This window comes from Fistularia commersonii, chromosome 16 (assembly GCF_037954325.1).
Source record: "Fistularia commersonii isolate RoL2024-O1a breed Wild chromosome 16, RoL_Fcom_v1.0, whole genome shotgun sequence".
NCBI classification, from domain to species: domain Eukaryota; kingdom Metazoa; phylum Chordata; class Actinopteri; order Syngnathiformes; family Fistulariidae; genus Fistularia; species Fistularia commersonii.
The window spans coordinates 8,175,675-8,203,242 of record NC_141299.1 but is presented as its reverse complement, the minus strand read 5'-3'; the positions used below and the strand labels follow the sequence as shown (position 1 = coordinate 8,203,242).

Below are 27,568 nucleotides of genomic sequence, written 5' to 3'. Positions count from 1 at the left end.
GCTCGCAGCACTCCAGCATTTTGAAGAATTCTGCCCCAAGAGAACACGCCGGGTTTCAGAATTATCGACTGCCGTCGAATCGGGCTCCCGAGGACTTTGAAACTGCATTCGTTTCTCTGTAAATACTGGCCGTTTCTCAAAGGCGTTTGAAATCGGACACCGCTGGCATTGAGGCCCTCACTTTTGTGCGGAGGGATACGTTGTTGCGTCTGACAATGTGGACGGAGGTGGTGAAGATGTCTACGAGAAGAATGAAATCATCCCAGTTGTAACAACAAAAAGGAAGACGCGAGATTAGTAACTATAATAGATTTGTTTGCACACAGACTTGATACGTTGAAGCAAACACGTGGGCGCTGTGTGAAAAGCAGGCTTACCGGGACAAAAGGAAGACATCTGAGGTGCTCCAATGCGTTTCATGCACTGAGCTCGAAATTCTCTTGAAGTTTTATGTTTTTCCCCTCAGGAGTGTCCGCTTTTCTTTTTACTGTTGGATACCAGACACTCGGAGAGGAGAGGTAAAAACACCTTCTTTCACGGCGCGCCTCGGGAAAGTTGCATGAATTCGATAGGTTTCATTGACACCCGCCTCGATGCCTCCTATTTTCGAAAAAGTTTTCGGGAATGTGCGGTTAAAGCGGGGGGATGTAAGTTTTTGTCTGCCGTTGAGGTGACGAGAGCCGTGTGTGTGTGTGATGGTCTCTGCATCGACCGACCGCCGAGAGAGAGGAGGAAATTACCCCTTTGTTCTTCTAAATACTCGTCCAACGATTACATGTCAGTCCCGGCCGACCAGATTCGGTTTGTATTTTTCACCGTGTCTCCACGCCGTTCGGGCTGCAAAACGTGGAAATCGGGAAATCTTTGCGTTATGTAATGGTCCTGCGAGCATTTTAGCTCAACTTTGTGTTTGTAGGCCCCGAATGTTATTTTCAAACGGACCCCCCCCCCCAACACCACCACCACCACCCACCACCCTCCCCGAACAAACTTTCCATAAAGTCCCTTTTGGTAGCCCTTTAAACATTCCTTTATGGACATGTCTGGCTAGCAGCTAGACTTTATTTTATTGCACATTTGGCAGGAAATTCCCCCTGCTCCCACCCCCACCGTCTTCCTCACTCAACTCCCTCTTAATGCACGACTTGCACCGTAATATGTAGAAGGAAAGCCCCCAGTATTTGTTGCATGAAGTTTTCAGGGCTGGTTCCCCCTCTTCCTGCAGGCTCAGGCCTCGATGCGTTTGTTTGTTGTTTTTTTTCTCCCCTTTTTCTGTTTTTTTTTCTTTTTTTTTTTTCCCCAAATGAGACCCCCTGCCCCCCCGCTCTTCGCACCGTAATTTGCCTCAACTTCGGAAAACACAAGCGGACGCGATGGTTTTTGTGGCTCTCCGGGATGTCAACATAGTTCCAAAGAAATGGTGAATGGGTTAGTTGTCAGCGGTAGCCTAGTCCTGGATGTGGCCTAGCGGAGATGATCAAATAATATACAGCTTACATCCTGTGGCGCTCTTGATGTTTATTGTCATTGATAGAAACCATTTCACCCAAAGTGGTTAGTCTTTATTACAAATGCTTCGGGCACACGACGCACGTTAGTTTCTTTCGGCCCGTATTTTGAATCAACAGTTGAAATTGCGTCCACTCACTCTTTTCACTGTGGACGCGGTCTTGTTCCGAGGTAATAGCTTTCATATAAACAAATATAATAGCAACTTTTGTTGCCGTAAATTGGGACTAACATGCAAAGCCTGCCCCTTTCAAAATAAACACGGTCGTTTTTGTCATCACGGATTTGTGGAGAAGCCTAGAAGGTAGTTACTCAGGTTCAGAATTATATGTGAAAGTCACGGTTAGAAAAATGCACGTAGGCACCTCAATTTGAAACATTTAAGTTTTTTTTTGTTGTGGATGGTGTGTGTGTGTGTGTGTGTGTGTGTGTGTGTGTGTGTGTGTGTGTGTGTGTGTGTGTGTAGGGGGGGTTCAAAATCATGTGTTCAGAGGTTTGTGTCTCTGGGAGCGCAGCCTCTTTGTGGTGACTGACCTGCCTTCCTTGCCTTGTGTGGGGTGACAAAGACCCCTAATCTGCTTGCTTCTAATATTGATCCGCTAGTAGCAGAAGATGCCATTTTGTACATTAAACCCCTCCATGTGCTTGACTCATTCAGCCCCCTGGTTACTCAATATTTAGAAATATTACTTGTATTCAGTGTGCTTTAGTTTATCCTGTCCATACTTTTTCCATCTTACACAAACTTTGGAAAGGCAATGACAGATGTGATTCATGTTCATCTTCATCTAAGGCAGTGTGTGTTTCTACATCTTTCAAAGTTAAATTAGTTGTGCTTATGTTCGTTTGACCTGCGCTGCAGTGTTTCTGTCTCAAGAATTGAGTTGTTACACTCAAAAGTATGGAATATTATTTGTTTCCTTAAGCCATGCTTTAGTTCGCGTTTTGCGTGGTATCGATAGTGTTGCTTTTTTAATTGACGCACACCCAAATTTCTCGAGTCCCTCAGTTCTCATTGACAATTTCTGTAAGTCATCTTTTCTTTTCTTCCAATTGCATCCATTTATGCTAGTGCTGTATTACAGAAGAGGCTGTAAAAGCACACCACCTGTTGGTGTCCAAGTGCCTCTATTGCTCCAATTGCTCCCCCCTACCACTAGTTCTTGTGAGGCTTGCAGAACCAGAGCTGAGCATCAGAGAGCGGCCGCGGGCTTGCATTGGAATGCAAACACAGGGTAAATCCAGTATTTATGCTTACTGTATCATTTGACAAGGTTCTTTCTGCGTTGACATATGGTAATTTGGTAATGATGTGTTTGCATACAGTCATTAGCCCTGCCTTTCACCCCTATTTCCTTGGGCTAACAATGGTCCCAATTATGTCTGTAATTGTAAATGTATTACATTCCCTTTTATGTAGCAATGATCGACACACTGTGTTAGTTGCTTGGGTTGGGTGAAATTAAAGACCGTTTTAGACTGATTAATGTTTGAAGTGATTTGACTAAAGGCAGCATATTCATAATTTTATGACAGTATCTCTTCTATTACAGAGAATGGAAAGAAGTGTCTGTCAAATGCTTGTGTTTAAAGTAGATCTGCCTTCAACACATGTACAGTAGTTTAACGGCTCTGGTGATGCCCGCTTGCCCTCATCAGTCTGTGATTCAGCAGGTTATTTGAGCACAGCGTTAAGGCGGGCTGAGTTTGTAATGACAATCGCATTTCGCTTAACTAGCCAAGCGCCCCTCAGGTTTTCTGTGCACCTCAATTTATATGTTCAGTGTTTTAAGTCAAAAAACTTCCACGGTTACCATTCTCTTACCTACGGTAATTAAAATAGTGAAAAGTTGGCAAGAATAATTGCACAGGTTAAAATGTGGGTTTAAAATAGCCGTAGCAAGTGTAGTGTAGTTCATTTAATCGATCATGCATTGACATTATCCTCTCTGTTTTTAAGGGGCACGTTTAAGCTTCTATTTGTGCTTGCTAGTGTTATTAAAATTACATATTTGCAAATTTCTCTCGTAGGGTATATTAGAGACTGAAGGGTATGAACGAACAGCAGCAAAGAATGGCTGCAGTGGGAACTGACAAGGAACTCAGCGACCTCCTGGATTTCAGTGCGGTAAGCAAGTGGGTGGGCAGCCGGGGTGGTTCTGGGTGGCAGTGGAAGGTGGGTGGTATTGGGATGAAGAGATTTGGTGCCAGTGGGAAGAGAGGAGATGCAGGTAGAAGGGAAATGTCAGAAAAGATGCCATACATTTCTGACACACAAACTTGGAATTATTTTCACTACAAAAGATGTGTCAGAAGGGGATATTTTCATTTGTTATTTGGAGGGCTGAACTAGTACAGATTGAACAAAATCATGGCAAAATGCACCCCAGGGTCATTGGCAATAGTACATCTAGCTTAAAATTTAGGCTAACTAGTGACAAAGAGATGCAGCAACAAGCACTGCAATGAACAGGCATCTTGTGTCATAAAGTGATACTGTTTTATTGAGAAACTACTTGATAAAACAGTTATTTGGTATGAGAAAGGGAACTGAACATCTTCTGTGTCTTGTTAACAGGATCTGAGGGGAAATGTTATGTATGATGTGATTGAATTGGGCTCAGATGATGACTTTGACTTCTGTGTTTGACGTATTTTCAATCTGAAGGAAGATATTTCAATAGAGATGCTTTCAGATGTGCTCTCTAGACACTAGGGGAATAGTGATATTTGGTTTGGCTTTTATTTTCCTGTGTTGTTTTGTTTTGTTTTTGAATCCGTTGTGGATCTTTACAACAACATAAAAATCTCAGGCTAAACGGAGCTGCAATTCTTCTTTTTCCTGAGGTAATTAAATAGATGGTGAGGCTACATTGCCAGCTCTTGAAAATTATTACATATTTGATGCTGCTTGTAATTTCAAACTATGGTTGTTTATGAATATTTGTCAGACTTAATGTCCAATAAAATTCCTATTTTGTTATTCTGCAGTTGATCAAAACTGAAGTGTTAAATTTCAAAAGTCAGCAACACTTCTCTTACATGGATGAATCGTTGTGGCTAACTGTCTTAAAATAATTCTATAGTCACATTATTTAGGAGAATCCTCTTTCTTTTGACTGTAATCAATCTTCCTGAAAAAAATAGCATCATAATAACAGCCAGCTGTGACGTATGTTTGCCTGATCTGGGGGTGGGAGGGTGATTTAAAGTTTGCAACATAAATTTGTAGAACTTATTTTTTAGAAAATATTTCTCAGTTGACCTAAAAAGAACAAATAACAAAAAAAAAAAAAGTATTCTTTTGCCTTTTTAACTCCTTTAAATTATTATCAACTCTAACCTTTAAATTATTGTTACTATGTTTTAAATGCACTTTTAAGCCTGAATAATACTTGTGGAACTCCAATGTAATCTCTTGCAACATGATCAGAAAAATATTCCTGTGTGTTAGGGCTTTCTTGAAGGTTTGCATCAGACAGTTGGGCTTGTGATACAAACACATTAACACACACATTAATCAACAGATATTTTTCATCAGCAGATGTTTCATCTAAATATGACCTAGATAATTGGTTCAGAAACTGTTAAAGATATCGATAATCAATTTCCTTGTATTTGTTTTAATGTTCTGATCTTTGTTTTGTGTTTCTTTATTGGCTAGTCACTGAAGAGCTTGCTGGAGTGGTAGTAAACTAAAGCAAAACTAAATTGTGCCTTAAAACTTCAGAGCTTGAACAAATTGGCTTTTGAATTAAGTAAGACTACCTCGTTTTTTTTTTTTTTTTAATTTATAGAATATATGAGGGCAGATTGCCTTGCGATGCACACAACCTTGTTACAGAAAGGTTTACTTTGACCTGTCATTTAAACACATCACTTAGCAAATATTTTAACCTCAGTGTTACCTTGTTGTGGGACAATCTGCAATTTTTGATGAAAATTACTTTATTTGTAGAGAACAGAGTTGTGAAACTTTTAAATAATAGTTTTAAAATCCCATACAGTTCCATATTGCAATTTTTCAAATAAACCTCCAGGAATCCTTTTGCTTTTTATATACCAATCAGTTTCACTGCAGTCAGTTTTACTGTTCAGGTGGAAAATGTTAAGTCAGTGGTGAGAGCATGTTTCGCAGACTTTTCAATTTGGTAATCTTCGTTGGGGGGGATGGGTTTGGGGTACAGCTTTAAACAGCAAGTGAATGTAATGTTGTTTATTAGTGGAAATAGTACTTGTGAAGTGTGCCATTCATTGCCTTGTCATTGATACTATCTACCCTCCTTTGTCCTGCAGATGTTTGCACCACCGGTAGCGAATGGGAAGAACAGAACTATGACACTTGCAAGCAGTCAGTTTAGCGGTTCAGGTAAGTTTGGGTTTTTTTGTTTAATGTAGGCCAAATGACTCAATGCTCATATTTCACGTCAGAAAAAGGTTCATTATTTAATATTGTTTGTGGCTCTATATACATGAGTAATTGAAGGAGTACTGGGGTAATGAGTGGGCACAATCAATACATGTGGTTCACACATTAACATCCCATGAAAGTACAGCTGATAGAAAAGAAAATCTATAAAACATGTTCTCATGCATCTGCAGTCATAATTTAAATACCAGATAGGTAATGCTTTCTATTTCCCAAGGTTCCTAGCTGCTGAGACCTCTGCGACTTAGTAAATACAGTGGACATGGATTTCTTTTGTGGTCATCAGTGCTTTAAAAAGACATTTGAAAAATTCCGGAAACAATATCCAGGCTGCACAGGATAATCCATAGGCCTTAATTTTTAGTTTTCATAATGTCAGATTAAGAATGGGACATCTTTTTGTGCAACTCTCTGTTTGTTGTATTATAAATTATTATAAAGACACCAGACTTAGTGGGAAGCCTGTTAATTTGGGACTCTTCAGCCCTGTTTTGGATGTACGAAATTTACCCGAGACTCTTCTTTGAGAAAACATCCTTCACACACCAAAATCAGTGTAGCCTCTAAGAAAATGTAAGTTATATGTATTAGATATGTCTACATTAGTTGTTTTTAAACATGACACATTTGTCCATTTATTTAGATAACATTTTTTTTTTTAATTTCCAAAGTGCAAACAAGCCTCCTGTTAATCCCCTCAAGCACCCAAAGCTTTTGAGTGAGCTTTTACTCTTTCTGAATCTTATTAGTAAGTCATGCTACTTTCACTCCTCTGTCACCCTGCCAACCTGGCGTGTGAAATCGAGTCACACTCCCCAGTATTCCCCAGAGTGAAAACTTGGCCACTGAGGAACAAAGGCAAAAAGAGGGCTTATAGACTTGAAACGACTCCCCCACCCTGAAGTGTAAAACACTCCTCCCCCAACACAGCACAGGGCTTTTACCCCCACTGATCTGCAGGAAATGGCTTGAGTCCGAGACAATGTCCCTCACCCCCAGCTCGCAGGCTCTTAAACTAGCCCAGCATGCAGTGAGTGGCCAGATTGGGGGGAAAAAAAGAGTTTGTTGAATAGCGGGATCAGCCTGTGGAAGGCAGGATTCTGTTTGTTTCTATTACAGCAGGCAATTACTAAGCAGTGAGGAGTTAATTCCGCCCCCCCCATCCAATGTCCCAAAGTGGGCCCTCAGTCATTGACTCCCATTATGTCGTGACGCTTCAAGTTTCCATGTTTAACTTTTGGATATCTGCAGTACAGTTATGTAGATTCAGTATCTCAACGTCTACAAATTACAGCCTTGGAGTTTCTTGTAGATCAGGACCACATTATAACAAACTGTTACATTAGCAAGAAATAAACTTGGCAAGTTACACTCACTCACTAAGTGGTAGGACACCTAGATGACACAGATTTTATTTAATACAGTAAACAATAAATTATCTCTCCATAGGAAATAGGTTTTTCTGAATCTTTTGGAGATAGCGGTTGATTCAATCAGCTCAATCAGATTCATTTTAGAAGTTGTTAATGTTTTGTGCTTTTACTGTAACAACTTTCAAAGAGAGGTACTTCTCATATTTTGTCCACCCTATGCATATGAATGTGTTGAAAAAATATTTGGATCAAGTCTTTATAAACCAGTGCAGATAAACAGCACACAGAATTTACAGTTTCCAAAATGACCAGTAAAATAAACACCCCAGGCAAAATCAATGCTGTGTAAGCCCTTGTGACAGGACACATCATTACAGGGCGGTCATATTCTATTGCTTTAGTTTTTATCTACATTTATAACCAATCGATTGAGTTCATATACATGATTGTTTCTAGTTTTATAATCAAAATTAAATTTTGCCTGCCATTTCACTCTGGCCACAACAAGGAGAATCAGCTTTTTTTTTTTTTTTTTTTTTTTTTTTTAAATGGTAACCATTAAGAAAAAAAACTAAACAACAGCCATGTATGATGTCACTTCAGCGGCTTGTATATTCAGTATCCCAGCAGCGCGGGAACAGTAGCAAGCAGCCCAGTGGCTCACCAGACCACTCCTATTCATCAGCACAAAAGTGCTCAGAGGGGTGCTAATTGCATTAGGCGTCTTTTTCCCTTCCTCCGTGGCCAGAAAATGCATGTCTGTGGGGAAGGGTGTTCGGCTATAGTGCAAGGGAGATGACTAGCCAGAAGTGTGTGATGTTTAAGAATTGGAAGCAGAGTGTGACGTTGTGTGGTGGGAGTTGGCCAAGCCAACAAGCCTACCGGCAGGCGTCCCCTCTGTCACCTCTGCAGCTGCTGGCAATGTTTCCAACCCCCTTCACACACAAACAAATGCATGGGATGTGATAATCTTGCTTCCCCTAGATCCCAACAAACCGCTTTCTGAATTTACACATGTAGTCACTGCAGTAGCTAGCTTATTACCTACCTGTGTTGTATGGTGGCTTGCTTTACCTGCAGTTTGGTATTTCTGTGTAATGTACTTCTTGCTTTGATGTGTAACTTTCATGTTGTTTCATGTTTATCAGTTAAAATGGGCTTTGTTTTGATGTTTTCAAATATGTTGAATTTTTTTTTGAATGATTAAAAAATTCTCAGCAGTTTGGAATATGTTTAAATAACGTCACTTAAACACAAAACAAACAGCTGTTGAATGCCTCTTAAGTGCTGCTCAACCTGACATCCCTAATCTATGTTCAAGCCCACCACTACCCACTTGAGACAAATACAGTTTGAAGTTTGACCCTGAAAATATCACTTGAAAACTGTGGTGGGTGTTTGTGTGTGTCTCAGTTACATTTTGAGTTCAGAACAGAGCAGCAGAACCACAATATAAGCCATAGAGGAGACTCAAAATTGAAAGCACATTGAAATTTGACCATTAACAGCAGTTTATAGTGACAAAATAGATAATGAATTGAAGTTATTAAAGGAAAATAAGTAATTCAACTACGCTTATTAATGGAAAATAACCCAGATGGCATTTTCTCAATGTGTATTTATTACTTTAATGTGTTTCAATATGGTCAAATTAGACCAAAGTTCATCATATGATGCTGTTGAGTTGTCTATAATAACAGTTGTCAACGATCATTAGTTTAATATCATATGCTACGGTGGGATAATATTCTTATTGAAAACATCATAAGTGAAAGTAATCACATTTCTTACTAAAGAAAAGCTAACAAAATAAACAAGTTCTGGATCACCCTTGGCTATAGATTATATTCAGGTTTGGCAGTTAACTAATGTGGAATTTGGTCACCTGATGACACAACTTACACATGTCCACCTGAGATCCATGGGGGAATCAATAGATAACAAATTAATGTTCTGATCAACAAATTTTGTGACCAAACTGATTTTTACAACATTTAAAACACGTTTGTTTCTGTATTTGCTTCCTGGTTCATGTATGCAGTGTTGAAAAAGATGATTAAAATGCAAACATTAGCTACACTCTAGGCAGGAAGACAGGGATGTCCAAGGTTATTGCACAGAGATTCAGACTTGTTAACCTGTAGGTTGGCAGGGCTGATTGATGCCAACTTAAATAATTTCAAGGGTCTTCGTTGGTTCCAGACTTTTGACATAACTGATTGAAGAAATAACTTAGTCCACATTTGTACATTTGTCACATTTGTTACAATGTACTTGGTCAATAGTGTATTGCTTTAATGTTACTGGTAATATCACATGTCTGATAGTCAGACATGTTTTTAATGTTTTGTTTAAATATCCCTGCGATACAGACCTGTATGTGTACGTTTTCGAAAGAGTTATTTTCCAATTAATTCATGCTAATAATCCAAGCCAAGAATGTCACTACATCTAAGTTTTCCTTCAAAATGGTTGCAAAATTGAATAATGTCAATTCAACAGATACCAATCTAATAGAATGTTTTCAAACTGAAACACTCAGTCCCTTTTTGCCTCGTGATAATACACAGCAGAAAAGAGACTGCATCTGCAAAATGGGAAACATGCTGAAAATAGCAAAATTGTCTGGTTAAAGTTTAAGTAATTATAAACTGTGGATTATCAGTTAATTTTCCTAGAAGATGCAAGTTATTGAAATCATGGTTTCCCGGGTTTAGTCTCTAGCAAAATGCTATTTACAGAGCTTCTGCTGTTTGTGTTGGAGTGTCATGGAGGCCAGAACTCCTGCAGCTCAACTCCCTCACTGACCTGTCCAGAGAGGCAACAGTGTTCAAAGTGAAATGGGGTTATGAAAGTTTTTCTTGACTCCATAACAACTCCATATTCTCTGTTACCATCCGGTCCAGAAGCATTTGATCAAAAAAGAATGACTGTTCTTACATATATATCCATCCATATATTGACATTCAGAATTTTCTATTTTTTTGGCTCAAAAAATTATTTGTAATATAGCTACAACAGTTCATTGTCTAGAGGTTAGGTATTATTAAACTATTTGATTACTGATAGATTAAAGTCATTTTCTGATTAATTCAAAATTCTCAGCAATATCGATTTTATTTATTTATTTATTTATTTTTAATCATTTTATATCTTTTCCCTGAGATAAAAAGATGTTTTACTCGCTGTGATAGTATTAGGTAGCCTCACTCAAACATGCAGTGACAGAACACCTTGTTACCTTTATTATATTGTAAAGTCCACTTAGGTTGACGTGAGGAATTTTTTGCCAGATTTGTTCTGAACTCAAATGATGTGAGCACTGGGTTTATTTACCTTCTTCCTGTGCTTACTATTTAAACAAGTAAAATGTAATTTTGATTTAGTGTTGTGCCATGTGCATTCTTTCAGCTCTGCTCTGTCAGTAACATGTTGACAGTGCACACATCTATGATTAGCCTCCTGGTGCCACACATGTTTGGCATATGAGCACACAGAAAATCTTGAATACTCCACCTGCACCGGTGCATTTCATACAAGGCTGTGATGTGAAATAGCACTTGGCCATGCTGATGGAGAGGGACACACACACTGCAGAGATTGGGTATGGAACTGATGGCAACTGAGAGGGAAAGAAAACAGATTCTTATGAACTAGTAATCTAAAATACAGAATCTAGGGAAATAATACATTGATAGCTTCAAAATTAAACTGCTCCATATGCTTGCCCTGCCACATATATATATATATATATTTTTTTTTTTTAGTTTTGCCAGCGAGAGGACCTTCCTTGAAAATTTCCATGATGGAAGCGCTGCTGTTGTCATAGCTGTAACCTTAACACAAGTCAAAGCAATCAGACAAAAGAATGAAAATAAGACCGTTCTACTATATACCAGAGGAAATTTGATTAAAAGAAAATGTTAAATTTACTATCTATTTTTCCTTTAAGAATAAAAAAGTACGACCAGAACTCATCCTCATCTTCTACCATTTAGACTGATTACACATACTCAAAGATGGACAAACTCCCCAGAAAGCAAAATAGTACATTTGGGTAAATAACAAGGAAAATGCATCAAATATAGTAGATATAGTCATTTTAATTACATTCAGTCAATAGTCTCCCATATGATTCACAAACCATGTGTTTATGACTACTAAGAATATTGATGCTTAGGCTGGGAGAACACTTAAACTGTTGTAGGATAATTATAGATAGCAGTCATAGTTCCTACGCAGACATTACGTGTAACCATAACTACTGTTCTGTACCAGTTTTTATTTCAACAGGTGATCATGATATGCTTATGGCTGATATTATCTTGCATTTGCCCCAAACTGTGGACCGATTGTATGGACTGATTGCTTTTGGCTTACATGCTGAAACATCATACTTCAGCTGTTAATGTTGATATGATTTTTCAATAATGTTCAGCATCTTCTTATTTTCAGCCTTAGCTGAAATAGCTAGTATTTGGATACCTTGGATATGACTGATTTCTCTGGCCTTTTGCTGTTTACTTCCCGTTTCCCTTTGTCCTAAATGTTGCAGTCACATGTCCACTGATGCGCAGGTTGATTGTCAGTAATAACGGTCCTTTGGGAAAGGTATGTTAAATGACAATGAACTTGTTAATTTTTAGTTATGTTAGCAGTGGGTTCAACCTTACAAAGTGGTGTGTTATTCAATTAGATGTTTTGAGTGGTTGGGGTCTTGCTGTTTTTCTCAGATTTTTATTGGACTTGTATTTCCATCCTTATTTTTAAAATGTCAATATGGACATGCATTATGTGAATATGGCATTTTACTGAAATACATTAAATTTATTTTCAAATGGTACATTTTATATCCATGAAAGTAATAAAGTCCACTTTATGTGCCTTGTTTGTAAAGAGGAACATATCAGTGACCAAGTTTTGTCAGTTTATCTTTTGTTTCTTGTAATATGTCATCACCATCCATGTCTTTGTTGTGAATTCATCTTGCGTTTGCCTGGTTTTGAAGTCAACTTTACAATATAGTATTCACCTTGCGTAACTGCACTAGTGTTAATTTGTTATTTGATCATCTACCCAAAACAACAAAAGCATGAAGCACCTCTTTTGGTGCTGTTGCTGGCTATTTGACAGAGGATATGGCACTGCTATGTTTGTAAAGCTGTGTTACTTCTAACTGCAACCACCCTTTTCTTTAGAATAAATATGAAAGTAAAATTGAAATAAAAATTATCTCATGATATGTCAGGTCCAGCAGCTTGCTATGCTTGTGATACACTTGTGGATACCCTGGAAAGAGCTCTCTCCTGGCATTCGTGGGCTCTTCTTGGCTGGCTGAGTGTCAGTGTCACCTCAGCAGTACTCCACCTTGTTTTAATTGCCTCCAAGTTAATTACTCCTGCAAGTGTGAAACAATATTGTCAACTGCTCCTGCACACCCTGGCTCTCAGTCTATTATATGGACCTACCCACCCCCACACATCAACCTGCCCCTAGTAGGCATACTCCGAGCGTTATTAATTTGTCAAGAATATATGAGTGAACAAAATAAGATAAACACGATTAAGAAGGTGTAAGCGGTAATTAAGTTAAAATACATGAATTTTCATTATATAACCAAACTTAGTCATCAATGTCACTCCCCACTGGCAATTGTTGACGGTGGTGAGGTGCTTCGGTGCCATGTCCTTTCAGCAGGATTGATCTGACAAAAAGCATGGCTGATCTTTTGAGGTCTTCCCTTCCCTGTTTGCCTGATTCTCCATGCCACTGGCATCAGCTCCATAGATCACGGCTGTCGCAGCACATGTAGGTGCTTGCACCGCTCTGTTAGTCTCATCACTCATTCTCACTCGTCAGCCAGGCTGCTAAACTCGCCCAGACTCCCTGCGCGCACGCACACACACACACACACACACACACACACACACACACTTGTCCCCTTGCTTTCTCCCTCTACTACTGTGCACACACACACACATGCACACTTTCTTTCTCACACACATTTTTTTAATTAGGCAACAAAAAAAAAAATCAAAGACAAAAAATGAATATTCATAAGGAAACTGCATTAATATGCACAATTATGCAAATCAGTATGCAATTAAGTCTTGTGTCTCCAGAGAGCCTGGATAGCATTAGTGCATAAGACAGGGAGAAGGGGATGATGGGGGTATTTTGGAGTTTTCTGCTCCACTAGTCATTTGGCTGAGTTCTTCTTTTGTGTCACACATCTTTTTCTTTTTTTATCCTAAAAAATAGTGGTTTTTGTTTTGCTGTACATTGTCTTTTATCATCTTATGACCAATGCAGGCTCATTTGATGTAACCGAGTTTATAGATGGTATTCCTTTGATCATCTTGGATTGAATTACTTTTGAATGGCAATTTTCTGCTATTCAGTATTTGTAATGAACATTAATTACTGTTCTGTGCTTCATTTCCTATTTTTTTCCCTAGTTTTCAACATTATTGCATCTCAGATGTAAAAACAGCGTCTTTGATCATTAATGATTTTCTCTCCTGGCTATTGTAGCTACAGAAATATATGAAATGCTGAAAGAGGATACATAACTAAATCCAGCTTTTGTTAATATTTTTGTCTTGCTCCAGATGATCTAACTAGGTCCCCTACCTGTCACTTAAAATGATCTGTGTTTTTTTTCAGCACTCGATGAGCGCAGCAGCTCTGGGTCCTGGGGTTCCGCAGAACAGAACAGTCCCTCTTTCAGCCAAGGACGGGTAAGATCTAATACACTCGTTCTGCAGTCACACAAGAATTTAAGTTGGTAGATCTTAAGCATTAACACCAGATGCCACAACATTGTCATGCACTAGCACACATTCCGTAAATCACTGCCATAAATAAGCAAACACACTCACATCCTCTCCCTCAATCAAAACAAGAGCAGAGTGTTTTTTTTTTCATTTCATGTGCTATATTTGATGTGAAGTGGTAGTTTTACTTTATACCAAATAACCTTGGCTCACATTCCTGAATTGGCAAGCTTTCTAGTAGCCTAGAACCTCTGTGGAGGCCCACCATTAATTGCAGCTTCACATCCGCTGTAACTGTCTTGGCACAACTTACTGTAAATACAAGGAACAAGGGGTGAAATAGATGCAGCAGGCTTTGATTACCACAAGTTGATAATTAAGAAAGTCTGTTTGAATCCCCTGAGCTGATGCAGATTTGTCTGGCATGGATCCTGTTGGCTAGACAGAAAAGCAGAGGGAGAGTGACTGTTAAGCCATATAGGTGTGCTTACATAATGGGAAAAGTCTTGGCGATTTCTTTTGGGCAAAGTTTTTGATGGATAGCTACATATCCTCTTCTCATTTTGATAACGTGTTTCATCTGTGACATTTTTACAGGGCTATGGGGAAGGGTCCCACTACAATGAGCATGAAGGCTTGTCCTCACCTTTCATTAGTTCAGGGATTGCAGGTATGATCTTTTTTTGGTTCTTTGAACACGTTTTTAACAATTTGCTCTCTCTTATGTTGTAAAAGTAGCTTTTTACATTATTTAGTAATTAAGTGGATATTCCTCATATAATCTTTTACTTTCCAGTGCATTTTCTTTTTAGTTGTTCTCCCAAATTCTACTGTTATGGTCACAAAATATGAAATATGTTTTCTGAGTGCCAAATCATGTGTATGCCTCCTTGCATATTTGTGTGTGTGTGTGTGTGTCTGTGTGCGTGTGTGTGTGTGTGTCTGTATATGCGTGTGTGTTCATTCGTTGAGTGTTGGGGTTGTCAGGGCATTGAAGCAGAAACTTTCCCTTGGGATTTATCTGGCAGGCATCTTTATGCTGCTGACCGTACAGAAAGAGGGGAGGGGATCCCTGGACTTTTTGTACTTTATAAAACCTACTGTTTTTTTTTTGTTTTTGTTTTTTTTAAAGCACAAAATATTTTCCATTGCATCTGTATTCAACTGATGTTTCACTTGTATTAATGTTACCAATCAATCTGTTCATTTTAAAGGTAAAAATGAGAGGCCTCCATATCCTCCCTTTGGAAGCCAGGTAGGTGTTTTTAGTAACACAAAAACATTTTTATCTGTCAGTGTAAAGGAACCTCTCTTTCTCTAACATCTCTTTGCCACATTACGACATTATGACATTACGCTTTGCTTAAGAGAGAAGCAAGTTATTCTCGGCTCCAACCTTCCCCTGTCTCTGTCTTCTCATAGCCTGGATTTCTTCCCAGTGACATTGCAATGGCCAGCCCTGATGCCATGTCCCCTTCTGGCCTGAAATCTGGCTCTCAGTTTTACCCATCATACACCAACAATCCAAGGAGAAGGCCGCCTGATGGAGCCATAGGTAAGGTAACTTGGTAATGCATATGGGTATATATATGATTGATCGGGACAGTATTTATTTATTTTTTTGCCATACCCTATTGCTGCAGTTCATGTTAAACCATAATTTTGTTTTGAAAATGTAAGGAAATACTGTAGATATGAGGTTGAGATACTTTTTGTTGACCTTTATATATTACCATTATATATTTTAGTTGCATTTGCCTTTTTTTAAAAAGTGTTTCTCAAACATTGAATGCATGGAAACACTTAGTTTGCGGTGACATAAATGCACATGAACATATTTTAGTGGACACACATTTCATGGTGTGCAAATGAACCTTGAGTTAAAATTGAAGCAGGTACTTGAATTTTAGATCTGTCTTTGCATGGTCCTTATTTAGTTTTGTCTCCTTTTTACCTTTCCTCCTTGTCCATGTGTGCCTGTGAAGACACCCAGCCAAAGAAGATCCGGAAGCCCCCAGGCCTGCCTTCCTCTGTGAGAGCTTCATCTTGCTTTACAGCTCACAGTCAGCCTTTCTGTCTTGCTACACATAGCCACCTCACATAGACACTGAACCATAGACTACTTTCCCTGCTTTGCTTGAGCAGTTCAGTGACAGGCAGGGGTAATGACCCTCAGTGAGAATACAGTCAAGCAACTCAGGGCCCAAATATACATCATCACTGTGGTTGTCTCCCCACACTCAAGTGGCATCCCATTCACTTTATCTGAAATACAGGGTTTATAAGATGCTTAATCAAGTTTGATAATTGTCCTTTCATGGCTCAATTTTGAAATGGTTTTATGTGTACATAAAGGTTCTGGCTATCGCCAGTGGTACTGTACATTTCGAGCTAGCCATTGACATGGTTGCACTGTGTGGTGTGGCCATTCACTTAATATTCAATTATGTCAGAAGATGTTCAGTAAATACATTTAAAAGGTAAAGTTAAATGTAGTATATTTAGATTTGTTGAACTCCAAGTCTACTAGTATGTAATTGAATCTTATACCACCCCCCCAGAAAAACACATTGCCAAAATTATTTGGCAATTTGGAAAATATGTAAATTTTGGAAAACATTAAATTTGAATTTCACTCTTGGGTTTCAGTTCCTTAATATTAAACTCATGTTTATCCTATGAAATTATTGAAAGCCAATCCTCTCATGGATTAATTAAAATAAGGGTCTATTATGTGCAATCAAACCTTGATCTTAGGTACGGGGGGTTGGAAGTGTCGAAATGCCTTACAGAGTGATCTTTTGTATTTGGCCCAGAATTCCCGGCAGCTGATGTAGATAATGTATAGATGAGGCAACCGCATGTTGGTATGATGACGGGTGACATTTTAATTGATATTAATATATATAATTGATTTAAATTTATATTAAATTAATCTAATAGGTTTAAAATCGTTTGGAATTTTTCAATTCTTTCTGGTAGCTAAATATAAGTCTTTTACGATGTGTCCAAGTCAGCTCTGGTCTCTCGTGTCAACTGCAGCTCAGTCATGAATTCCTTTGAAGCTGCTAAATTTGAATGACTTGTTGTATCTATGATAACAATGTAATACTATTTTCAAATGCATGCAACGTCATTTATGATCTTTAAACCTGCCAATGTAATACCCCTTAAAATCCCATTCATATTTCAAGTTGAAAGACCTTAAGAGTCACCCGTGTTTCCTCTGACATTGAAGACCCTATTGTGGCTTGAGCTGTCTGGCTCATCAGTATGAAATATTACCAATGCAAAGACATTTTCTGTGACCAAGTTCTCACACTACTTTGATTCTCAGATAACAGTGTGTGGAAACACACTTGTGGCATTAGAATTTCACCACACTATCTTGAAGCAGTACACATTCAGGACAAACAAATATTTGTGAATAAATCCTGTTGCTTCCAGGCTCTTAAGTTGTACAGATCACTTATCAGTGTTGCAACATTGATTGGGTCATTGCACATAAGATTGACTAATGGTCATTATGTGAGACAGATCAGAGGAAGAGCTGGTAAACTGGCTGTCTAGTCAGTTCTTTATGTCCTTGTTTAAGAGTCCTGTCTGTGGGCACCGATGCCATGAAGTAGCTTCTGAAACATCTGTATATGGACACAATGTACCTCTGTGGCAGTGACACATAGATTGCGTGTGAACACTCTGTCTGGCGCAGGCCCCCTCTTTTTTCAGTGCCCGAACCTCAGTCATTCCCTGGTAGTGTGAATGATGGCTGCGTGGCTTCAGTGTAAATGATGAGATGTCTGTGTGTGAATCCCCTCCCCCACCTCATGCAGCCCTCTGCCTACGCTTCACCACATGATGGCCTGGGTGGGCCTCCCCCCAGTGAGTGACCCAGTTGTGAGGCGCGGTGCTTGCGAGGCCTCTTAGCCCCATGTCTGAGCCCAGATTAATGACTGCCGACGATGATCCTGTGGTCTTTTCTCCCTCTCTTCCTCTCTCTCTCTCTCTCTGACATATTCTTCTTTTTTCTCTTAAATGTTGGAAATTACTAAACATTGTTAACATAAAAGCCATTTCTAATTCCATCAAGCTGATTTGCTTCTGCTAATACCTGTACACAAGAGCATTGCCTTTCCCTGTGAACCTTCACCTACTGCCGCTTGTCACAAGCATTAATAAGGAGCCTTTTTTTCTGTCCCCTTGTTGTCTAGTAGAATATTCACAAAACCTGTTGTGGTTGAATAGAGCTAGTTGAGGATGGTTGGAATTAAATCTTTATCTACCACCACCCAAACCAATGTTTTTCTTGTGTATAAACCTTTACACGATCATAACCTGAATCCCTATTAGTTGAGGATTTTACTCAGAAATCCCTTTTCTTCTTGAGAATACAATTATCCATCAGCACCAGTCATTGTGTAGTTCTCTTTTCCCATCTAAAGCACCAGGATTCACTCGACATTGTTCCCCGTGAAAGAACAACTCAAAGCCTATTGTTAAATGAAGCCATCTCCGTCATGTTTTCCCCTGAATTAACCGTGATCATTTTAAATCCCCCATTTCCTTCACACTCCCCTGGCCATATCAAGCTTTGTTTAAGTCATTTAGATTACCTTCTACTATCCCCCCTCAACACCCCTTATCTCTCTACCCATTTCATAAATCATCAGGGCCTTCATTTTTTCCCCTCAATCCTCCCTCTTGCCCCTTTACCACCCCCTACCCACTGCAATCTCTCTCCCTCTCTTTTTCTCCCTCACTTACTGACTGGATCCCAGCCCCCATCTCTCCCTCTCCTCGCTCCCTCTCCTCAGCCCAGCTGCCTGTGGAGTTGGATGTGGTCCAGGAACAGGCAGATGGCTCTGTAATTAGAAGTGCATCTCTCCATTCCCTTTCCACTTCTCCCTGTTAAATCAAATTACAGAAAAAAATCCCTTCTCTGGATTAGCATTCTTTGTAGCATAGCCCCCCATTCTCTTTCTGTCTTCTGCCATCTAGTACATACTACAGTGGGGCAGGGAAAAAGATGAACTGAGTGGTGCTCGTTTCTGTCTGAAAACTCAGGGCTTCTTATGTCCACCTTCATTCTGTGGATTTGAGGGTAAAGAAGCTGTGTGTTACCCCAGGCTCAACATTCAGTTTTGTAAGCAACATGAAATCGGGATGTGTAATTGAACTTCAGTCGTCCATTTCTATCACTGTTGTCAGTGTTCTTTTCTGGAATTTGGTACTCTGTTTATGTCATACAGAAGGTGATAGCACTAGTTTGAGGGTATAGCTGGTGGGGTGTCACTGAATGCATGGTATGTGTGCGAGCTGATACCAAGTGTGTTATGGGGAGGGGCTGCAGGCCAAGCAGTACGATGTCACCAGGGTCCTGGGAGCTAGAGGAAGTGCTCACTGTGCAACGGGATTCAAGCCGTCACTGTGCCCAGCATGCCATGGCCGCTGTGTTCTCCTCCACAGGCGAGAAGCCGGCCTGCTTCCACTGCCTGCAGACTCCCTCTTGCCATCTTGTGGTCACTTAAAGCTAGTGTAATTTAATCACCAACCAAAAGCCAGTGAGGAGTAGATTAATGTTTCATTCCTTATGTTGCCCAGGGAGAACATGACTTTTTATCCACAAATCAAAGTATTGGCAGGATACTCACAGCTGATTGCCTGTGTGTATGTTTAGGTGTATGCTTCTACATCCAGTGATGAATATTCAAGGGACAATGGAGGATATCCTGGTGGCAAGCCTGGAGCTGTTTACCCTGGCTCTTTCTACATGCAAGGTAATCCTTCCCATAATGTAATTTTGATTAATAAAGTGCTTGTAATCCCCCTTTGAGAGTGTCTTCATTTATGCAAATATGCCTCACTTTTCTTAGAAGACCCCTGGTCATCTTCTGGCTACTCTGCCATGCTGGGTAACTCTCCTCACATTGGACAGCCAGGCTCTTTCTCTGCAATTAACCCGCAGGACAGGATGGTGAGCATAATCTATTGCATTGATGGTTGTTTAATTTAACATGCTCTTTTATTTATTTCCAACACTTTTTTTTTCAGTTTCCTCAATATAAAGCATGTGCATAAATGTTACTTTTAATTGGAAAGTAGAAAGCCATCTTCTGGTTGAAGGCTGAGATATATATATTATTATTTTCAATGTCTTCTCTTTTTTTCAGAGAATTGATTGAAATTCATTAAATATGTAAATAACCACATCACATCTAATGTTACTATACTTAAATATATTTTATTCTGTTTGTCACATCACCTTGCAGTGATATCTGTCCTGGGAGTTTGTGCCTTATGAAACTGCTTGTATCCCTTCTCTAGAAACGTCATCCCCTGCCTCTGTCCCCACAGAACTATCCTCTGCACGGTAGCGAAGTCAACGGCTTCCACTCCGCTCCCACATCCTACAACCACACACCCACCATCAATGGAGATGGCATCATGGGTGGGAATCTTTAACAAATAAAGTTATTGCATAAGTGTCTCTGTAGCCCTTGTCAGCATTTGAACTCCCCTGGCGATTAGACCCCCCCCCCCAGATTAAATTAACAGGTCAACTGACCTATAATTCTCTGCAGCCAACAGAGCCACCACAGCTGGGAGTTCAGGGGATGAGATTGGGAAGGCTCTTGCCTCAGTGAGTGTTTTTTTTTTTTTTTTCTGAACAGATATTCTGTCATTTTGATTTTAGATGGCAATGCTGAGGAGTGAAATTATCATTTATTTTGTTGTCTTTGTTGAAATGTGATTCATAACGGATGTATTGATTAATGAATAAGATGGTACACCAACATCGTGCTCATAAATGCTCTGAATTTTTTTATCAATTTATTTAGATTTATCCATCGGACCACAACAGTAATAACTTCTCTTCAGCTCCATCTACTCCTGGGTCCCCTCAAGGTATTGCAGGTAAAATGAAATAGTCACTCACAAAGATTATGAGGGTCTTGGGGTTTTTTTGGGGGGGGGGGGGGTGTTTGACTAGAACAACAGTTTGATTTTTTTTTCCGTAATTTTGGTATAAAGTTATCAAACATTTTTGCCTACAGTTGGTTCTTATTTTTCTTCACTGATATCTGGCCATGCACTCAATTAATTTTGCTAGTGAAAGTAACTAAAGTAATAGGTAGGGGATTTACTTGCACATATATCAGTCATTTCTATTTAGTTTGCTCTTAATGTTATGTGTTGAAAACAAATTCTGGCATAATGGTATGGAATAACAAAATGGGGAAAAATACCTGTTGGTTAATCATAGTACATTCTCCAAGACAAAAGTACTGCTACAGCTCCATCTGGTGTGAAGTTAAGAAACACCATGCCACCTTTGTATGTCTCTCAACAGGAGCTCAGTCTCAGTGGCAAAGACCAACCACACCCAGCTACGAAGGCCAACCACATGCGCTGGTATGTTAAAAGATCCCTAACATTGACATCTAATAAGGGTTTCTTTGCTTGATGCAATAGTTTTTTTTTCTTGCTTATTGCATGCTGAGTATAGTTTTGGTCATTTCCTTCATTTTTCACAACTCATTGCTGTAATGATAGTTAGTATAGTACTTATTGTAAGTACAGTATTTTCCTCACCCTATATCACCTCTATATTTGAACATGCTTTTTATGCATTCATATAGCAGAGTAAAATGGAGGATCGTTTGGAGGAGGCAATCCATGTACTTCGTAGCCATGCTGTGGGTCAAGGCCCGAGCTTAGAGGGGGCCCATTCTGACATGCACAGCCTGCTGTCCTCAGTACACAACGGGGGCCTTGGGGGCCTCTCTCCAGCGTTCCCCAATGCTAGCCTTGCCCTTAGCAACAGACATCCTGCTATGGTGAGTCACAACCTCCACAAGACTGTTTTTATTTGTGTTAGAAAGAAACTTCAAACTGAGATGACTTATGTCCTGGACAAATCATAATTACTAGTTCTCCATATATCTTATCACATAACTGACTGAAGAAAATTGTTGTTATGCTTTCAGTTAAAAGCCAAATTGGGTCTGAAGTACATGAAAATAGAATACTGGGAATTAAATTACATTACTTCTCTCTTAACAATCTCAAAAGACCTATTTTTTTCTGTAGGCAAGGGACCTTACAGAAAGGCTGTCTTTTAAAAAATGTTTTTAATACCACTCTTGAATTGTGATTTGGTCTACTCTGTCTTCAAGTAGGATCCACATATCTATTGACGGGGTCTGTCAGTGTCTGTCTGTTTTGCCGAATCTGTTGTTCAAAGGTGCAAGTGTCTTTTCCATTTTCAGCAGGGAGGGAAACATGAGGAGCCTGCAGGTCTTCCCCCCAGTAGCACACTTCTGCATGGTCATCACACACCCGGACCCGGACCCACACCTTCAGTTGGACAGCCAGAAGGCTTTACCAGTAAATTACTCTTTCAGTTGCTAATTACTCTATTTCATCCACTCTGATTTATTCTCAATGAATATCTGTTCCCCTATTAGTACTTTATGTAAACATGGTAAACAATTATCTTGTTCTTGGGGCAGTGTTAGGCCATGAAATACTTACTTCCGTGTTTTTTCCTTAGGTCTTCCTGGTGGTTTGACCCGCTCCACACACTCCTCCAGCAGCACAGACATCAAAAGAGAAGACAAGGAAGATGATGAAAACTCATCTGTTGCAGACAAGTCAGAGGAGGAAAAGAAAGACTCCAAAATAGTACGCAGTCGAACAAGGTAGTGTTTCTTGCTGTAAAGCATTTTTTGCACACCGCAGTAAGGATTTTTGTATCACAATTGCAAGTATTCAGATGTTAAGGAAACCACTTCGTTGGTGGCTTCTTTCACTGTTGACCTGTAGCCATTCATTTAGGAAAAAAAAAATCAATGCAGTTCATCTAGTTAATTACTGTCTGTCCCCCTGATAGCCCTAGCGTTGTTAGGTTTTTAACTGTGTTGAAATCCCCCTCCCTTCATGTCACGTTTTCAGAAAGGAGGCGTTGACCCTCCAGATGTTCTCTGGCCTTTCAGACCAGAAAGATGAGTAAGTCTCTCAAATAGAGATTAATTTCCTGTGCCATTGGGCCCTTCCCAGACATCACTCAAAGCACAAGCTCATGGAGCTGGTGTCTAAATTATATTTTTATGGGCAGAATTATTATGACATTGACGAGTTATTATCCATAACTTAATCTCATTGTGTCTTTACATTTACAGTGGAATGTTTTGTAGTTCTTGTTTTTCTTCTTGCAAAAGACCACCATGCACAAAAATATATAACCAAAATGGTACTTAAATATCAAACTTTCTCAAAAACTCACTTAATACACACTTTGTTTGACACATTTCTTAACTTGTGTTCCTAATTGCATTTTATGTTGTATGCTGTTATCTGCTAACATAACTCCTTTTTCAGTGCACTCAGTTAGCATAAAGCTAGACAGTGGGCGCACAGTCTCTTCTGAACTCCTCCAAAAAGCTTTCAAACGATAGTGTTAAGTCTATTTTTGAGTCTTCTGCAAACACCTTATCAATTCTCAGTAATTTCCCATCTAGTCAGGACAATGAAGACGATGAGGACGTTCCCCCAGAGGTGAAGCTGGAACGTGAGAGGGAACGGCGAGTGGCAAACAATGCTCGGGAGCGTCTCAGAGTACGGGACATCAACGAGGCATTTAAGGAGCTTGGGAGGATGTGCCAGCTGCACCTCAGCCATGACAAACCTCAGACCAAACTTCTCATCCTGCACCAAGCTGTCAATGTCATTCTTAATTTAGAACAACAAGTCAGAGGTTAGTCCTAATGCCACTCCTTTTGAGAAGTATTGTTTATCAATTTACACACCTTCTTTTTTTAATCAATACTGAGAAATTAAAACATTGCTCCTTTTTTCTTTTTTTTTTTAAATAGAGCGTAACCTTAACCCCAAGGCAGCATGTTTAAAACGTCGTGAGGAGGAGAAGGTATCTGGGGTGGTGGGAGAAGCACCCATGCAGCTCTCAGGAGGCCATCCTGGTATCGGGGGAGATGGCCACAATCCAGTTGGCCACATGTAACACCAGGTGGGCCTTTTAGATTTGGCTTGGTCATTTCAATAAGATTAAACAGCTGTCTTATAATTTTTTAAAATGTATTCTTTGCAGGTCTGGTGGCTGTCAGAGGATGTGGCCTTAACAGATTTCTTCCACCCATTATTCTCAGTATGTGTGTATATGTGGACATGTCTGTGTATTGTCCGTTCAAGTTTCAAGATGCACATTCACACACTCGTACACACATGCATACTGCCAAAACTGACACAGCCTGTCTGTCGCACTCCCAACCATGACTACAAGCTCAAATGTGAAGAACTTTTTTTAGTTTTATACATGTTTTATTTTTTTTTTCTTTTTGGTTTCCACAATATGATTGAACACCAGAGAACTTATTGTCCTGCCATGAATTGGGACTTGACACACTGCCGACAGGTACTCTGGTGAAAGAAAGGAGACCTACACAAACACAAATTGAATCAAAGATTTGTGCCTAATTGTTACATGTTTTCTATTTGACATTTAAGCAAATTGCTTTACATGTGAGGAACATTTATTTTGAGGGATTGCTTATGTGTATGAGCAATTATTTTTAATGTATGTCATTCCCAGTGTGATGGTACAGTCTTACATATGTTATGTAACCAAGCCCATAGCTGAAGTTGAATTGTCTATATTCAATGACTTTTCCTTGATCCTACTAGCAAACCGTTTGACGGGCTGATGGAAAGGCCACAAGTGAAAGGTCAAAGTTTTGACATTTCAAGTACAGCTTACATGAAAGATGGGAACTCTGACCTAGAGGTAGTCTCTGACTGAAGCCTGGTCCCAACCCACACGGCATCTGGAGACTTGGAATTGAAGGCTCCTTCCTTGAATTGTTCTGAATTTTCAACTACAAAACTGTTCTTCCTCTTTTTTGACAACAAATTTAGTATTACTCCAATAATCCCTTGTCATAAGTTCAGGTTTCTGTACTACTTCAAGTACTAAAGTGAACAAGGACAATACAAAGCACAGTTGTAAAGGTTAGTGTTGGAAGATGGCCGTCGACCTGTACGTGGTGCATTTCAGCAACTGAAAGACTTGTTTAAAAGCCATTTGAGACTCTTGCTAAGTGGTCAGCACTGCTCTGTGCGATACTTAACTAGGAAATGGTTTACCAACAATGCCAGCAGACTTTACGGCTCAAGTTTTTCCCCCCTGAATTGATGGGTCTGTAAATCAAAAAAATATTTCTGGGTTCCTTTTGACAAAGGGATCTCCTCACTTCTTTAAGCAGGCAAACCTTTGTAACGGAGGCTTTCTTTTCCTAAATGAGCATTCCCACTGAATTACAGCCCCTCACCTTCCACCTCAGTTAAGTTTGTTCTTGCATTTCTTACTGAGAGAAGCGTGATGTGTAAATTTACTTCATACATTACTCTGTTTTCATTTTTCAAAATTAAATATATATAAAAATATATATTTTTTGTTAGCCTATACATTGTAGATTTTTTACATAAATGGCAATATTAGTTTGAAGTTTAGAGTGTATTGTAGATGAACTGAACAAGGGGATATTTGACATTTAAATGAAATTGTTCAAAAATTACTTAAATTGAACACACGGACAGCAGAGAAAATGGTCAACAGATGATAAATGGAAACATTTCGAAAGGGTTTATGTATCCTTTATTCCAGTTTTAGTTGAAAAGGGCGTATTATCAGCTACCCAGATGAATTCTTTTCTTTACATTTGGGGTTATGTCCTGTTGAAGTTTTACTCTAGCAGAGAGGCACTAGGACAAATGCGGGAAGGGATTTTTTGTCTCTAACAGTAATTATGCAACTGGTTTTTGAATGTAGCTACCATACAAATGTGGATCGCCTTCATTTTCAAAAGTTTTGTTTCTGGGATTTGTAAGTACAAAAGTTTTCATTTCAGCTTTTTCCTAATGTCTGTCCTCAAACAAGTGGCTCTCAGTGTGCAGCGCACTTCTTAGTATCCTGCACATTTATTTTTGGAGGCAGATGTTGGTAATTTGGTGCAAGGTTATGGATAATGTGGAGAACAAAACAGTGTTATTGTGGTGTTATTCCCATGTCATGTCATGTTGTGAATGTTTTTTACCAACATGTAATCACAGATGGGAGGTGTGTGTTTAATTTCTACAATAAGAGATGAAGAAAAAGACCTATACAAATCAATAGTGTGGCCTTTTCATTCTCAAGACTTAAGATGTCATGATGGGAGAGTGATACCTTATCAGTGCCTGAACTCGTATGTTCATTTAAGACAGTTTTACTTTGTGAACCATATCTTTTCATTTATCATGGAGATTAAATCGGTACTTGTTCATTCCCCCACCCTCCCTTCACCTAATGCTTTTTTCAATTTTCAGGAAGAAGTTTAAGTCGTATAAAGAGATTTTCTTTCAGTGTATCTAGTTAAATAAATAAATGTTATGTAGATCTTGTTTAGTTTTTACTCTCTTTTTTTTTTTTTTCCAAATAATTCAACTGGATTGTTTAAACTGCTAATTTGGTTAAGATCATGGGTCCAAGTCATTCTTCCTTTCTGCCCGATATTGGTAAATTATCTGACATAATTATCTGACAGGATTCAAGAGATGTTGCTTTTGGTTCCGATTGTCTTCTTTTGATGCACAGTAACATGTCAGTGTATGTGTTGCTTCACTTTCAATGTAGGGACTTGAGTTTAGTGGTAGCCGGACCCTCTATTGAGTCTCTTTCTGTGTATCTAAGTGCATGCTTTCTGCTGCACTGACCTTCAGCATATTTAGCCCTCAGTGGCAGTCCCCTACCCCCTCTTAACTTTCACTCTTTCAGCTCTTTGGTGGCATTGACAGTGACTATGAGAGAACCGTCTGATCACTTCTTTCAAAAAAGGTGTATTTGACTTTTTGTTATTACAAGATAAATGTTTTGGATAATGATTTATTTCAAGGGAAAATCAGACTCGATGTCATTCAGTCTTCTATGAACCTCCAATGAACGACTTTCTCAACAAGTCTTAACAAGTAGACAATTCAAAATGACAGAAAAGCATCTCCAATCACTACGGAAGTGTAAGAGGAATACTATGATTTCAAGTGTTGAATTGGCAGGCTTGGATTTGTTTGGGTATAAAGAAGCGGTAATAAAAACTTGATATAAGTAATTTTGTCATCTTTGTTGAAGACAAAAGTGGAGGTAGATGAATTCACAGGCACAGAGCCTGACACCTTGGAGAGGACACAATTGGCTCCTGCAGGGTCCTCAGAGTGCCTCACTCTGTCTTTATATATATGAAAAAAATACATATATAAATAAATATATAGTTGAGAACTGTCTTGTATATAACAGTAATGTAGCAATAAATGTGGCATTTTTAATAACAGATTATACCTTTTCCAATGTCTGAGTTTTGAATATTGTAAACAAAAGGAAAATAAAGGAAAACATTGTAACAAAGGGTTTATTGCCGTTCGAAATATGAATT

General features: G+C 39.1%; 1 protein-coding gene across 4 annotated transcripts; it reads left to right on the top strand.

Moving 5' to 3' along the window:
* The first annotated feature begins 219 nt into the window (after positions 1 to 219).
* tcf3b (transcription factor 3b) lies at positions 220 to 27,540 on the top strand. Of its 4 annotated transcripts, none has more exons than XM_086161271.1 (21): positions 220 to 518; positions 3,541 to 3,637; positions 5,806 to 5,878; positions 13,978 to 14,051; positions 14,685 to 14,757; positions 15,302 to 15,342; positions 15,510 to 15,642; positions 16,073 to 16,119; positions 19,765 to 19,864; positions 19,961 to 20,061; positions 20,442 to 20,535; positions 20,669 to 20,727; positions 20,927 to 21,002; positions 21,439 to 21,500; positions 21,728 to 21,925; positions 22,358 to 22,475; positions 22,642 to 22,789; positions 23,043 to 23,096; positions 23,609 to 23,844; positions 23,963 to 24,114; positions 24,196 to 27,540. In XM_086161271.1, the coding sequence occupies exons 2-20, from the start codon at positions 3,563 to 3,565 to the stop codon at positions 24,106 to 24,108; spliced, it is 1,908 nt and encodes a 635-aa protein (XP_086017397.1). In that variant the 5' UTR covers positions 220 to 518; positions 3,541 to 3,562; the 3' UTR covers positions 24,109 to 24,114; positions 24,196 to 27,540. The 4 variants fall into 4 exon arrangements, with proteins under 4 accessions (XP_086017397.1, XP_086017398.1, XP_086017396.1 ...); XM_086161272.1 differs by having other exon boundaries at positions 372 to 518; positions 22,361 to 22,475; XM_086161270.1 differs by having other exon boundaries at positions 372 to 518; positions 20,412 to 20,535.
* Positions 27,541 to 27,568: the final 28 nt, after the last annotated feature.